The 16,071-nt window shown below is 36.0% G+C and overlaps 1 protein-coding gene across 4 annotated transcripts in view; it reads right to left on the bottom strand.

Annotated features, from left to right (window-relative positions):
- The window catches only part of INPP4B (inositol polyphosphate-4-phosphatase type II B), a 704,914-nt gene that overhangs the window by 406,080 nt on the left and 282,763 nt on the right, over window positions 1-16,071 (bottom strand). For all 4 annotated transcript variants that reach the window (XM_040250456.1, XM_040250457.1, XM_040250454.1 and 1 more), the window contains 2 exons: window positions 13,839-14,050; window positions 11,123-11,167 (listed from right to left, as the gene is read on the bottom strand). In XM_040250456.1, the coding sequence (XP_040106390.1) occupies window positions 11,123-11,167; window positions 13,839-13,929 (136 nt within the window). In that variant the 5' untranslated portion in view covers window positions 13,930-14,050. The remainder of the gene's footprint in view (window positions 1-11,122; window positions 11,168-13,838; window positions 14,051-16,071) is intronic.

Here is a 16,071-nt window from a genome sequence, read left to right as displayed (position 1 = left end):
CGTGGCTGATCCATGTCAATGTATGGCAAAACCAATACAATATTGTAAAGTAAAAAAATAAATAAAAATAAAAACAAACAAAATCTAAACAAGCAGAAATCCTGCTCATCTTCCAGACCTGGTCCAAATGCCACGTCCCCTGAAATGTTCTCTCTGATACCACAGTTATAGTTAATCACTGCTTGCTCCGTACTCCCATAGTTCTTGACTTATGTCTTTATTTTGCCCTTATCATAATCTGCCTGACCTTATAGTTTGTTTCTATAATATCTCGGAATTTTTTTAGAAATGAGGAGGGAGTATGGAGAAGGAAATGGCAACCCATTAGAAATAAGGAGGGAGTATTGGAGAAGGAAATGGCAACCCACTCCAATATCCTTGCCTGGAAAATCTCATGGACAGAGGAGCCTGGTGGACTGCAGTCCATGGGGTCGCAAAGAGTCGGGCACGACTGAGCGACTAACACTAACATAGCCTGACGGTTAAAAGCTGGAGCTTCAGATGGCACAAAAGTCAACCTGGATCCTGACTCTGTCACTCATCTTCCAAAAGATCTCTGGAAAGTTGATCACTGGGAATCTTAGATTTTTCATCTTTCCATTGAAGATAATATGGGAGACTCCTGGGTTCAAGTTACTTTAATTGTTATGTCTAAGTATCTTTTCCTATAAAACAAAGATGATAATAGAGCATTTATCTTACACATGGAATTGTGAGAATTAAATAGTATATGTAAATTATTTAAAACAATGTACATTGAATGAACAAGCACCCCATAAATGTTAGCTGTTTTTTTTTTTTAATTCCCCTTCATGGGTCACAGCCTTGTTGTGGCAAAGGGGCTGTGTAACTCAGTGGCTATGAGTCATGCTATGCAGGGAGACCCAAGATCGGTGGATCATCATCATTGTGTAGAATTCTGACAAAACGTGGTCCACTGGAGGAGGAAATGGCAACCTGCTCCAGTATTCTTGACAAAATCCCATGAACGGTATGAAAAGGCAAAAAGATATGACACCAGAAGATGAGCCCCCCAGGTCTGAAGGTGTCTAGTATGCTACTGGGGAATAGTAGAGGGCGATTACTAATAGTTCCAGAAAGAATGAAGCAGCTGGGCCAAAGTGGAAATGACGTTCAGTTTTAGATGTGTCTCATGGTTAAAGTCCAATACTGTAAAGAATAATATTGCACAGGAACCTGGAATGTTAGGGCCATGAATCAAGATAAATTGGATGTGGTCAATCAGGAGATGTCAAGGGTGAACATTGATCAAAATCTTAGGAATCAGTGAATTAAAATGGACAGAAATGGGCAAATTTAACTCAGATGACCATTATAGCTACTACTGTGGGCAAGAATCCCTTAGAAAAAATGGAGTAGCCCTCACAGTCAATAAAAGAATCTGAAATACTGTGCTTGGGTGCAACCTCAAAAACGACAGAATGATCTCAGTTTGTTTCCAAGGGAAACCATTCACCATCGCAGTAAGCTGCCTATGCCCCAAACACTGATGCCAAAGAAGCAGAAGTTGACTGGGTCTCTGAAGACCTATAATATCTTCTAGAACTAAAACCAAAAATGATGTCCTTTTCATCATAGGGGATTGGAATGCAAAAGCAGGAGGTCAAGAAATACCTGGAATAACAGACAAGTTTGACCTTGGAGTACAAAATGAAGCAGAACAAAGGCTAACAGAGTTTTAAAGAAAATCCTTTAAAAAATGGGAGGACCAGACCACCTTATCTGTCCCCTGAGAAACCCGTATGCATGTCAAGAAGCAACATTAGAACCAGACATAGAACAACATACTAGTTCAAAATTGGGAAAGGAGTATGACAAGGCTGGATATTGTAACCTTGCTTATTTAACTCCTTGCAGAGAGTACATCATGCAAAATGCTATCCTGAATGAATCACAAACTGGAGTCATGATTGTTGGGAGAAATATCAATAATCTCAGATATGCATATGATACTACTTTAATGGCAGACAGTGAAGAGAAACTAAAGAGCCTCTTGATGAGGATGAAAGAGGAGAGTGAAAAAAGGTGGCTTAAAACTCAACATTCAAAAAACTAAGATCATGGCATCTGAGATGTAAGATCTACAAGTGATCACTCCATGGCAAGTAGAAGGGGAAAAAAGTAGAATCAGTGAAACATTTTATTTTTGGGGGCTCCAAAATCACTGCAGATGGTGACTGCAGCCATGAAATTAAAAGACACTTGCTCCTTTGAAGGAAAGCTAAGACAAACCAAGTCAGCATATTAAAAGCAGAGACATCACTCTGCCAACAAAGGTCCATATAGTCAAAGTTGTGGTTTTTCTAGTAGTCATGTATGGATGTGAGAGCTGAACCATAAAGGAGGCTGAGCGCTGAAGACTTGATGCTTTCAAATTGTGGTGCTAGAGAATACTCTTGGACTTCAAGGAGATCAAACCAATCAATCCTACAGGAAATCAACCCAGAATATTCAATGAAAGGACTGATGCTGAAGCTGAAGTTCCATTATTTTGGCCACCAGATGTGAAGAGCCGACTCATTGGAAAAGATCCTGATACTGGGAAAGACTGAGCGCAGAAGGAGAAAGGGGCAACAGAGGATGAGATGGTTGGATGGCGTCACTGACTCAATGGACATGAATTTGAGCAAACTCTGAGAGATAGTGGAAGACAGGGGAGGCTGGTGTGCTATAGTCCACAGGGTCAAAAAGAGTCTGACATGACTTAGCAACTGAACAACAACACATTTTACAATGTTGTGTTAGTTTTTGCTGTTCAACAAAGTGAATCAGCCATGTTGCTGCAGCTAAGTCGCTTCAGTCGTGTCCGACTCTGTGCGACCCTATAGACGGCAGCCCACCAGGCTCCCCGTCCCTGGGATTCTCCAGGCAAGAACACTGGAGTGGGTTGCCATTTCCTTCTCCAGTGCGTGAAAGTGAAAAGTGAAAGTGAAGTCGCTCAGTCGGGTCGGACTCCGTAGCAACCCCAGGGACTGCAGCCTACCAGGATCCTCTGTCCATGGGATTTTCCAGGCAAGAGGACTGGAGTGGCTTGCCATTGCCTTCTCCGGAATCAGCCGTATGTATACATATCCCCTTCCTCTTGAGTCTCCCTCCCACCCAACCCTCTGGGTCAACACAGAGCACTGAGTTGAGCTCCTTAGGCTGTACAGCAACTTCCCACTAGCTTTACCCCCCCTCACCTCCCCCACCATATCCATATATATGTTCTCTGTGTCTCTATTCCTGCCTGGCAAATAGGTTCATCTGTATTTTTCCAGATTCCATATATTAATGTATATGTTAATACATGATATTTGTTCTTCTCTTTCTGACTTACTTCACTCTGTATGCTATTTTTAATGTTATTATCCTGTAGAACTGTGGTAGGAAAAACATAGCATCTTGTTTGCAAAGAGAGAAGCACACGGCGGGTACTCAAAAACCAGTAGCTTTTACTGTGCCCATAATACCTTGTCCTTAGAAGGTGCTCCTCAAAATGACTGTTCAATGGAATGCAATGCTTTATAAGGGAAGTATCACACTATAGGAATAAAGAAAATGGCCATGAACTTATAATGAGGCAACAAAATAGAGCAAGTGCATTCTTAACAGCTGCTTCTCTTGCTTGAAAATCATCCTGCAGCTTATATGAAGAGGTAATATTTTTATTAATATTTTAATCAATAGATTAAATGTAAAAATATACCTCTGTGCTTAGTATTCCCTTAGCTTACCTATAATACCACATAGAAGGTAAAAATACTAAAGATATAGTAAAATCTTCCATTCTCCCATTGGAGCTTTAAAAAAGTCAGAGCTTTATGATCATTTATAAAACAAAGATCAGCAGGAGAGAAGAAGTGTGAACACAGGAGAAAACTGGCAAGTTTGCCTTCCTTAATTTTTTTTTCTTTCCGAGAAACATATAAAACAATGACTGGTTTATAGCAATTCATAAACTATGAATGGATCTGACATGCAGGTTAATGAAAGCCTTAGCAAGCTATAAAAGCCACCTCTATAAAGAGATGAGACAGTTTTTGTGCAGCTTGTCAATTTGGGCATATTTTATACACATTTTCAAATTCTAAACACAGAAAACCGATCACATGATTTACGTGACTTTTTTTTTTTTTTTTCCTAGCTGGGCTGTTAGATATATAGTAGCTATTTATAGAAAATCTAAAATCAGTACATAGAATCACATATATGATCCAAGAGAAGAACAGAGCCTTTAGAATCAGCATTTTCCTTGTCCTTATTGAATGCCACTCTAATATTTGAAGTTACCAACCCAAGGACATCTTGTCTTTGTACCATGACATAATGCTGTGATAGAAATGAATTTTAATCACTGAATTCTAGGCTGTTACACATCATTTACCTGGTCCAGATATATCGTGGGTTGCCTGTCCACAGACCTTTTTTTAAAAAAGTCTCTATTTCCATAGAGAAAACAGCATTTCTACAAGAGTGTACTTCAGTTTGTTTATTTAGTCACATTATATATGGCATAACTGACATGGCTTACAGAGTAAATGTGAAATAATTTTCTATAAAGTACTTGGAATCACTGATTTTTCAGTACATACCATGATTTCAAAGGACCAGGAAGTAGATGAATCAAGAAACTTATTTGAGAATGCAGATTTTATTTTCTCTTCTAGGAAGACAAGACAGCTGGCTTTTTATACATAAATTGGTATAATAATACATAAGTACTTATTGCATGAACCTGGTGTGAGTGTGTATTCTGAATTCAGAGTCTTTATCTTGTTCTGAACCAAACATCTGCTGCTGTCCTGGTCTAGAATGTGATTCCTCCTTTGCTCCCAGTTCGAGTGCTGTTTTCTACCTCTACAAACTGGCTTTAGTTAAATCTTCTTGGAAGGGAGACCTGGCTGGCTCAAATAGTAGGAATCTGCCTGCAGTGCAGGAGACCTGGATGCTATGCCTGGATTGGGAAAATCCCCTGGAGGAGGGCATGGCAAGCCACTCCAGTATTCTTGCCTGGAGAATGCCCATGGACAAAGGAGCCTGGCAGACTACAGCCCATGGGGTCACAGAGTCAGACACGACTGAGTGACTAAGCACAACACAAGTCTTCCTTGAAAAGCCTTTGACTACTTTTTATCATATTAGTTTGATCTTTCTATATTCTTAGAGACCTTGAGAATTAGCTTAGCTTTTAAGGATCTTTTTAATGACTTCAGGAGTCTTAGGCTGAACTAAACTAAAACTAGTTTGATCTCTTTAACTATACTAAGAGTTAATTGAAGGCAAAGAGCAGAATTTTACCCCTTCAAATATGCCCCCTTTTCTTGTTCAGCTTATTTAGGTGTTTATTTAAATAAATGAACAGTTAAGACATTTATATGAGCATGTTGCAGAAACTTTGGAATATTTAATAAAATACCTTAATACTTTCCTCTGGAAAAGCATAACAAAGGAAATGGAAATTTTACCAAGTTGTGAGAACCATGATTAAAGTCTATCATGCCTGTTCTTCCCATCTTATTATTTTGTGCACACAGACACAGTTAAATAAGGGTTTTGTTGTACATGCAGTTTGTTAGCCTGCTTTGACAACTCTTACATTTCCTTGTTGAATAAAATATCCTTTGACAGATGATTTTTAATGACTACATAGTTTTCCATCTTTAAAATAAATCTGTTTCACTATAAAAAATAAACAACACATGCTGATTAACTCTGAGTTGGGGATGAAGTGGAGTGGCTCAAACTTTGCTTTACCGGTTCTATATTTGAGGTATTAGAAGAAAAGTCAAGAAATGAGATGGGCAAATAGAAATCAAAAGATTTGTCAGGGAACTTCCCTCGTGGTTCGGTGGCTAAGGCTCCATGCTCCCAATGCAAGGGTCCTGGGTTCAAACCCCAGTCAGGGAACTAGATCCCAAATGCTGCAACTATTTTAAGATCTGGTGCAGCCAAATAAATAAATAAATATTTTTTAAAAAAGAGGATTAGCTATCTGAAAATGTATGATGACATAGGACTACATTCTAGAGGTAACTCTGTATTGTCTATTATTGATTTTCTTCTGATATAGTTCTCACTATATTACTAATAAAATTATAGAAATCAATATGGGTTTATTGAGTTTAGAGAAAACAGAGATATAAAGCAAGGATCTATTAAATAATTTGAACCTCAAATTAGTCTTATTTTCTGTGCTAATAAAATCTGTAGAAAGGAACTGATGCATTTTTTCAATTCAAGAGGAAGAAGTCTCTAGAAAAAAAATCATTTTGTCATTCTTAAAAGAGAAAACAGCTTCACAAAAGGTGAGGGATCGAACAATCATTTGACGCTGAATCCCACCTCTCTCTAACCCTTACTCACTAGAGTCTCAGCAACACCCAGGCACCAGGATTGATCCTATCATCCAGAAGTTCAGTCCAGGTGCAGCTGAGGGAGACTAAAAGAAGCCTGGGAGCAGGAACTCACTGGCTCAGCCCCTCTCTTATCATTGTACTATTCTGACTCTGACATTCTCAATTCAGTCAGTTCAGTCGCTCAGTCGTGTCCAACTCTTTGCGACCCCAGGAATCTGACATTCTACTGGCCCAATAAACAGTCCTTCACTATTTGCAATTTCCACTTTCACTTCAAGACCAATTCAATTCATAACTTGGTTTCATGCCTGATCAAACCAGCAACCTGAGTTCCTACCTTCGAGCCCCAGTCTTCTCATTCTTCCAACCCTATTACCTGCTGCGTAAGTATCTCCTATAGTCTGCCCCTTCAGGCTGGGAGAGTCACCTGGGTCTTATGTTCAGTATGGACACTTTCCAAATCAGCCTCCACACCCTGCCTAAGTCTCTTCGGACACACAGAGGCCTTCCTCGACTCTCTATGTCCAAGATAGGCCCCAAAGAGGCCCTCTGTTCTCCACACCAACTCCTCCTCCCCCAGGCACAGTCTATAGAGTTGCTCTGTTTCTGCCTACACAAGACTTAATATTTTCTGAGAGTACTTTTTAAGTTTTCTATGCTGCCAGTAAAATTGAGATGAATGAATTACTTGCATTTGTTAGGGATTTCACTCCCTCCACCATGTCGCCCCATTCCTATGATAAGTGACACCAAGGCTGCTGACGTGTAGAAAGCGTGTGTTTCAATGTACCCTGCAACTGCTCACTTGGCTTTCATCAGGTATCAGTCATCAGCATGTAAGTTATTTCAAGAATGTGACCTCATGCTGTTAAATGAAAAACACAAGAATCACAGGTACATACACACATGCCATTCTCGCCTACAGATTAAGTGCATTAGTGACTATTGCCTTGGATTCATGATATATGTGGTGTCCATATAAAAATATGAAAACATTCTTTTAAGTATTCCATTGACTTTGGAGGTAGTAAATGGAGGCATGACAATAAATGTGATAAGTATAATCAGGGAACTAAACTTAAGAAACAGTTCACAGGCATTTCTTTTCTTTCATATCTTTGTCAAATGACTCAATTCTATATATAATTTCCCACAATGGTTTCAAGAAAGAAACGTTATCTGATTGTGAGAAAGGATCGCTCTTCGTAAATGCCAGCTTTGTTGAAATAAAACAATTTTTTTAAACTATAAACAAAATCTGTGTTCTCTTGGATTTTTACTAATTTTTCTCTTTGAGGGTACCTATATACTCAAGTTAAAGAATGAAAGACACGTGGAAGCATAGCTATAAGGGTACAGGTGAATTACACAATTTAAATGCAGTCAACCATTAGAAATACTATTGACGATGGGCACTCGATCCTCATTTTATCAGTACATGTTTATCTTTTACTATCAAGGTATTTTTAACCAATCAGCTTGCTCAAGTGACTAGACATCTCCCACCTGATTAACTCGAATAAAGACATAGCAGTGGAACTTCAGTAAGATATAATGATTTTATAGACATATAGACAAGACAGAAATAAATCGCTGATGGAAAGTAACTCATACAGAATAATATGATACCGACAAAATTAGTGTGGCTGTTCACAATTTAAAAAGCAAGGCCACTGAAACTCAATTTATTTGAATACTTTGGTACAGAATCAAAAATCAAATGTAAGAAAAAAATTATTTGGATGGATAAACAACACAGTCCTGTATAGCACAGGAAGATATATTCAATATCCTGAGATAAATTATAATGGAAAAGAATATATTAAAATGTATATATATACATATATGTGTATGTATAACTGAATCACTTTTCTGTACAGTGGAAATTAACATGACATTGTAAATCAACTATACTTCAATAAAAGAAAATCTACCTCCAAAAAATTTTAGTTGGAAAATTAGTTGGAAAAAAGTTTCTTACATCCTTTATTCTGTTTCTAGATTTTTTGTAGTAAGATGCTTTGCTTTCTTTCTCATTACTAAATATGCACATTCTTAAACAATAAAAAACATTTAAGAAAATACTACTGTTTCACTTACTAATTATGAAATAAAGCTAACTATATGATAGATGAAGTCTTGAATAATTTGTGAGATTAAAAAAAAACTTAAAGAAAAAAATGGTGACAAAAATATACACTAAAACCTACATGGGTTTGGCTGTGATGTCTTTGAAAGAATAGTTTTTAAAAAAATCTTCAAGAAATGGTACAGTTAAGGATCTTTGAAGTGCTAAGAAGTATAAGAAACAGTTTAGGAAACATATATTCCAGGATCAACAACACAATTCCCTGAAGATTCTAGATAACTTTCTTTTGTTTACTCATCAAGGATTTCCTGCCATATGACACAATAAAATTACCTGTTGTGAAGAATTCTAGTATATTTTTTGAATAGATATGAAAAAAGAAAATTAAAGTTTGCTTTTTAAAATGGGAGAAATATTATGAATAAATTCTCAGAGCTGCTCACCTCTTAAATCTATGATTCAAGCCAGAAATGTAAGTGATGACAGCATTGTTCCCAAACTTGACTGTACTTTCAAAACAATTAGTATACTCTTTGAAAAAGGTCTTTGAAAAAGACAGGACACTTTAATTGAAATAGAAGATAGGTGTTTGGTCCACGCATTCTGTCTCCATGCTTGACTAACAGCCTCTACTCCAATTACTTCTGCCTAATTCAGATTTCCCCTGTTCTCCAGGATTCAAGCAAGAAAGCTTTCTTTGGGTTTTGAAATACTTTTAATGAGTCTAACAAATCTTCATTTTTCAGAAGTCTTGCTGAAAGGTTAAAAAAATGAATATATTATCTTAAAAATAAAAGATGAGTAAGTAAAGTCTCAAGTAACAAGAGTTACAGTTAATGAGTCAGGAGGTGCCAAGGTCTTTTTTGATACTTGGCTCCCTTTCTGAAAAGTGGATTTTTTCTTTATTTGACAACATCTGAGAATTTTCTAGACACATAAATAAATAAATAAAGTATATCTTTGTCAGTGGTTGCCAGGCATTGCTGGAAAGACAGGGATGAATAGGCAGAGCTCAGAGAACTTTTAGGGCAGTGAAGATACTAAGTATGATACTATAATGATGAACACATGTTTATACATTGTCCAAACCCATAGATAATATATAACTGCAAGGATGAACCATAATGTAAATTACGGACTTGCTCAGTCTCAGTCATGTATGACTCTTTGTGACCCCATGGACTGTATGCAGCCCATGAGGCTCCTGTGTGCATGGGATTCTCCAGACAAGAATACTGGAGTGAGTTACCATTTCCTTTTCCAGGGAATCTGCCTGACCCAGTGGCAGGTGGGTTCTTTACCACTCAGCCACCCAGAAAGCCCCAAATTATTGACTTAGGATGACAATAATCTGTCACTGTGAGTTCATCAACTGTAACAAATGTACCATTCTGGCCGGGGGATGCTGGTAATGGGAGAGGCTATACATATGTAGGGGCAGGGGAGTACCTAGGAAACCTCTATATCTTCTGTCCAAATTTGGTATGAACTACAAACTTTTCAAAAAATAAAACCTATTAGAAAGAGAAAGAAAAGAAAAGCAAAAAAAATTATGATTGTTTTCTCAATAAGTTATGCTTCAAACTGTAATATTTTGAGTGAAAGATGTAAATTTGAAACATTTCATTATATAATAAAAATATATATTCCTAAAATAATTGGAACTTCAAATCACTACAGGCTACTACAGAGAGTGGAGATATATGTTTCAACTTGCTCATAACTTCATAAAATATGTATGTATTGACATTCAATGATTTGGATATTAAAATATATCTGGTAAAATTTCATACAAATAAATGTAAAAATATTAGAAACATTTCAAAGTACTTCAGGACAATGAAACAAGAAAAGTCTAAATAGTTCATAGGAACCATATTTTTACCCCCTTTAAATGCCATCTTGCAACTAATCCCCTAATAGCACTTTGCAGTCATAACCAATTCAAGTTCCTACTCACTAGCTAAGTAGTGGAACAGCCTCAGGGTATGCATTTTTTTTAAAACCACTGCTACATAAGCAAAAATTGTTTTTATTGAAGTGTAGTTGATTTACAGTGTTGTAGGGGTGCACATTTTTAATTCATCCTTTGACAAATTTACAAATTTCTACATGCGATAGATTCTTAGAGTTGCTTAAGCAAGTTAAAACTTTGAATTAAAACTGAACTCTCAAAGTCAAGGATCTCTCCACAATATCAAGATGGAAGAGCAAGGGAATATTTTTGAGTGACCAAAGGGGAGCACAGATCTTGTAAATGTCATAAAGAAGGACAAAGGAAAACTCTACATGAGCCCAGTTAACCTCTTAAGAAGTGAGTAATTAGACAAGTGGATTTTGAGTAATGATTTGCAACAAACTGTATTAGAATGAGTGTTGGGCAAAGGACTTGTGGTCAGCAGATCTGATTGACAGACACAAACCCATCACCTCTGAAGTCCTCAGTCCTTGGGTCACAAGCTGACCTGCTCCATAGCTCAGATTCTTCACTTACAAACTGGGGAAAATAACACTTACCTTATAGAATGATTTTTTTTTTTACAGAATAATATTCATGAAATGTGAGAAAATATATTATAAGTAACAATGATATCAGTAACATATCTAAAGTTGTAAACTATATGTACAAAAGGCTTATTACATTTATAGCTATAAATAAATAAGAATTTCTTACCAAGGATGAATTCCAACTGTGGTTCATTTGGAGTCTTCTGAATGCCTATGAATAATAGGCACAAATTCAGATTGAATATATTTAACTCATCCAAATCGTGTGAACATATATAAATCTCACCCTGCCCACAATGTATAAACACATTATTTGGCAGAACAAATAAATTCAGTTAATCATCCAGACATATATAACAAGTCAATTCTCAGGGCAGGATGTAATATTTATAGCAAAACTAGATATGGCTAAAGATTTGATTGCTCTATTTAGTTCCATGGTCATAAAACAGAAATATTGTTTCTGTAAGGCATGAAAAATGCAAAACATATTTTTTCAACTGTTTCTGTTTCTTTTGTATATATGTCGACAGAGATGGACCCTTCACAAGGATGACCTCATCCAAGTCTCTGAAACAGATTTCTCTTTCACACCATTTCAACCTTGTGCTAATAGTAAATAATTAAAGAGCTATTTCTAGTTAGGTTACTCAGGACACGATGATGGCAGTTATTCTGCCAATTTACTGATAGCTCAAATCAGGATTCTGTTAAATGTTCTTTCCTTTTTTGGCAGTTAAAAAAAAAATCTATTAACATGGCTAAATGATTTAAGATGAAGTGAGAGGGAAAGTAAGTTTGAGCACAAAGGTAAGGAAATGGGAACATCTAATGGTTAGAGGATAGAAAGGTAAGGCTGTGGCAAGTAACAAAATGGTAGATGGATTCGTTAAGACCACAGTCTGTTTCAGAGCTTCCTAAACAAGAGTGGCTGACTGGGGATATAGCCTTTTTTTTTTTTTTCAGTATCATCAAATGAAATATAATCTATAAAAATAATGAATCACTGTGTTGTACACCTTCACCTAATATAATATTGTAAGTCAACTATACTTCAATGAAAAAAGAAAGAAATAGAGATCATAAAAAATATAAAACCAAATAAATAAAACTACAAAAAGTAAGCACAAAGAGTGACTTAAAGAGTGACTGAGAATTGGGATGTCATTTGTCACCACTCATGGTTGGCTAAGAAATAAAAGAGTATTATAAAAATCTTCTCCTTGTTTATCTTTAATGGTGCACTCATCAGATAAAATTTATATGTATTAGCATTTAGTCATGAATATACTGTGTCCATTACAGACTGGCATTTGCTATCCACCTCTGCAAGGATTAAATCATGAGCTGCTGCAGCGGCTGACCTTCAGTATCCCCTGGAAGGAATTTAGGGTGGAGATCATAAATGAGGCACTCTATGATTTGGAGAAAACAAACCAAAAAAATGGTAGAACAGGTTTTCAGATAGATATTTTCAGGAGACAAGTTTATAAGCCCAATTCTTGCATCTCCTCATATCTACAAAACTACTAAAATCCTTCATGGTGGCATCTGCTCCTCATAACTAGCAGTGACCTTCATGAAAATAGCAGAAACCTTCTGCAGAAATATGTGCTTGATTGCATGTACTCCTCTTTCACCAAAATTACATATACACTGACCTTACCCCCTGCTTCTTTGGAGCAGTTCCTAAGAGCTATCTGAAATGCTGTCTCCCAGGCTATAGTTTTCATTTTGCCCAATAAAACATAACTCATAACTCTTATGTTGTGCATTATTTTTTTCAGTTGACAACTGTTAGGACCATCTCTTTGTATAAAAATCATCTGTTTTTTATGTACAGAGTTTATATTTTTTGCATTTATGTTTACTTTTATTCCCTACTGACACTTAACAATTTTAGACTTTCTAAGAGGGGTTAGATTGACAACAATTAGGTAGGTCTTTATTAATTTCAAATACTGTAGGTTTTTTTTAAGGCAATTAACAATTCTGCTGTAAGCTCTGACCATCAAATTACTCAAATAAACTTATCCAACCAGTGTCATTTTCTCAAGATTATTTTTATAATGTAAATGAAATGAGAGGTTAGGCATATGTTTGCCAGGGCTAAATAACTGGACAAGAATCTTTTGAATAAAACACAACACATGGCTGATTCATGTCAATGTATGGCAAAACACTACAATATTGTAAAGTAATTAGCCTTCAATTAAAATAAATAAATTTTTTAAAAAGTTTATGCTAAACAATCTAACCCAAACACTAGAATGTTAAGCATGAGAGGAAACATATACTTCTTCCAGTAATTTTAATTACTTAAGTAGCACAAAAACCAATGCTCATGTTCAAATGCTAATCCTGGCCAAATAACCAAGCTTCCTTGCTCTATTGATGTGACTTAGGTGTGGCAGCAACCACTAAGCAGCTAGTGTAATCATTGCGCCCTAATGTTTTCAACTGAAATGTCTTTGGTTTTAAAGAGAAAATTTCTAGGTTTCAAAAAATAATTCCACATGAGAGTAGAAATATGTTCAGTAGAAACTGTGCAACGATAGCCCCCTAAATGGTGTCTCGGACCCTCTCTGTGCATCCACAATCGGGTCTCCATCAACATCCAGAGTGATTTTTTCAAAATTCGAGTACTGTCTTAGTTTTCCAATTGATCTTCAAATCAAGATCAAAATTCTTATCAAAAAAAGAAACTATATACTGTTCTTAATACACATTCAAGAAGAATGGTTCTATTTGATATTGAACCATTTCATAGATTATCTCCCTCACCCAGGATAAAAGAGAAGAGATGTATCATAGACTTAGAACACTGAAATAATAGTGCAAAGGAACAATGTTATTTAATTTGGGGGTGCATTTATACTCACTTGTGAACTGAAAGTCCCCGGTGTCATTTGCCTGGGGGGTAGGCAGAAAGTTCTGGCCTTCTTCTGATGCTCCTTCCTCTTTGATTTCCATGATCAATCTTCACAGTTCCTTAAATCTTCCCAATGTTTATGCCCAAATGCCACGGCCAAAGACTCCTGGTTTAATATAGGTGTATTTTCAGCTAAAGTCCTGATATTCCCACTCTGAAATTCTGCATTTAGGACACAGAAACAGCAAAAGTCTCAGTCACTTCCGAGTTCAGTATAAAGCTAAAAACTCAAGGTAGGTAGAGCCTACAGCTACCTTCATATGAAATTCCTTCCCGCCTCTTCCACTTTTATTTTCAGAATGTATCCACACAGTTAATGTATCAAAAACTCTGGGTTAAATGGGTATTCTCTATGTAATCATTTTACTGTCATATGAGATACTTCTAAATCCTAAGAGGTATATTCTTTCTCTTCTAATTCATTTTGTAAAATAGCACATAGCTATAGGAGCTGTTAAATTAATATGTACCTAATTTAGCAGCAAGAGCAGATAGCGTCTTCACAAAGCATTAGCATGTTCGGCCAAGGTGTATCTTACTATCATTCCTTCCATTAGAACTGCCCTTTATGCTTATCTCTCTACCCACTTTTGTTACAACACTATGCATGAGCACATTAAGATCATTTGGCACAACACTCTTCTTCCAAGATGAGCTAACAGGTTGTTCAGGGAAGTTCCAACTTCATCATTGGACATAGTCTCTTGCTTCTTTGCCTAATCAAAGTTTAAGTGTTTAATGATTGGGATATATGGTGAAAAGAATGAACAATAATTCTAAAAACTAAAATTCCAGGGCAAACGAAAGGAACAGCAAAATGATGAAAATTAGCATGGGGAAAGAAAGCCTCCAAAAATTTAATACCCTGTTACACAGATAGACTCAAATAGTACTGAATTCATTTTGATTTTTAGTATGTTATACATGACCAAGAGTGAATTAGGGGAAAAAAAAATCTATGTTGTTTTAATTCAAGTTACCACCTGAATTAAAATGTATAAAAATCTTTAAACGTCTACCCAATGCTATTTAATGAGATAGCAGCAATGGGGTTTGGTTTGGAATACTGATTTGGTTTCCAACTTCACAAGTTCATAAACTTACTCTTTGTTGTTTTTATAAAAGCAACTTCATTTATAATTCAGCTCTAGTGTTTAAATGTCATCTGGCAAAAATTAAAGCCAGAGAGCATCTTGAATCTTTAGAACATATTACAATAAGGTTGCAGATAAATACACATTGGCTTCTAAGGATATAACTAGGGATACTTGCTGGGGTAAAAGGCTATAGTACTATCAATAAGACCAAATCCATTAATTTGGAAACTGTATTTTTTATTGAGTTATAGTTGATGTACAATATTACATAAATTACAGGCATACGACATAGTGATTCACAATGTTTAAGGTTATACTGCATCTATAGTTACTATAAAATATTGGCTATTATATTCCCTGTGAGGTACTATATATCCTTGTAGCTTATTTTATACATAATAGTTTGTGTCCCTTAATTCCCTACCCCTATATTGGAAACAAAAGCAAAAATAAATGGAACCTAACTGAACTTAAAGGAAACCGTCAACAGGATGAAAAGACAGCTTACTGAATGGGAGAAAACATTTGCAAATGATATGACTGATAAGGGGTTAATATCCAAAATATATACACGGCTCATACAACTTAACATCAAAAACAAACAACCCAATTAAAAAATGGACAGAGATCTGAATAAACACTCTTTCCAAAGAGGAGATGCAGATGTGCCAATAGGCCCATGTAACTGTGCCAAGCATCACTAATCATTAAGGAAATGCAAATCAAAACCACAATGACCTATGACCTCATACCAGTTAGAATGGCTATCATCAAAAAGAACACAAACAAATGTTGGAGAGGATGTGGAGAAAAGGGAACCCTCATACACTGTTTGTAGGAATGTAAATTGGTGCAGCCACTGTGGAAAATCATAAGATATATATACATATACATATATATATATTTACACACACACACACATATATATAATTTTGCCATTTGAAACAACATGGATAAACTTGGAGGGTACTATGTGAAGTGAAATGTCAGATAGAAGAAAACAAATACAGTATGATATTACTTGAATGTTGTCTAAAAAATACAACCAAGTAGTGAATATAATAATAATAATAAAAAGAAGCAAAC

The sequence above is a fragment of the Oryx dammah genome, unplaced genomic scaffold (assembly GCF_014754425.2).
Source record: "Oryx dammah isolate SB20612 unplaced genomic scaffold, SCBI_Odam_1.1 HiC_scaffold_12, whole genome shotgun sequence".
Classification (NCBI taxonomy): Eukaryota; Metazoa; Chordata; class Mammalia; order Artiodactyla; family Bovidae; genus Oryx; species Oryx dammah.
This window is presented reverse-complemented; position numbering and strand designations above follow the sequence as displayed.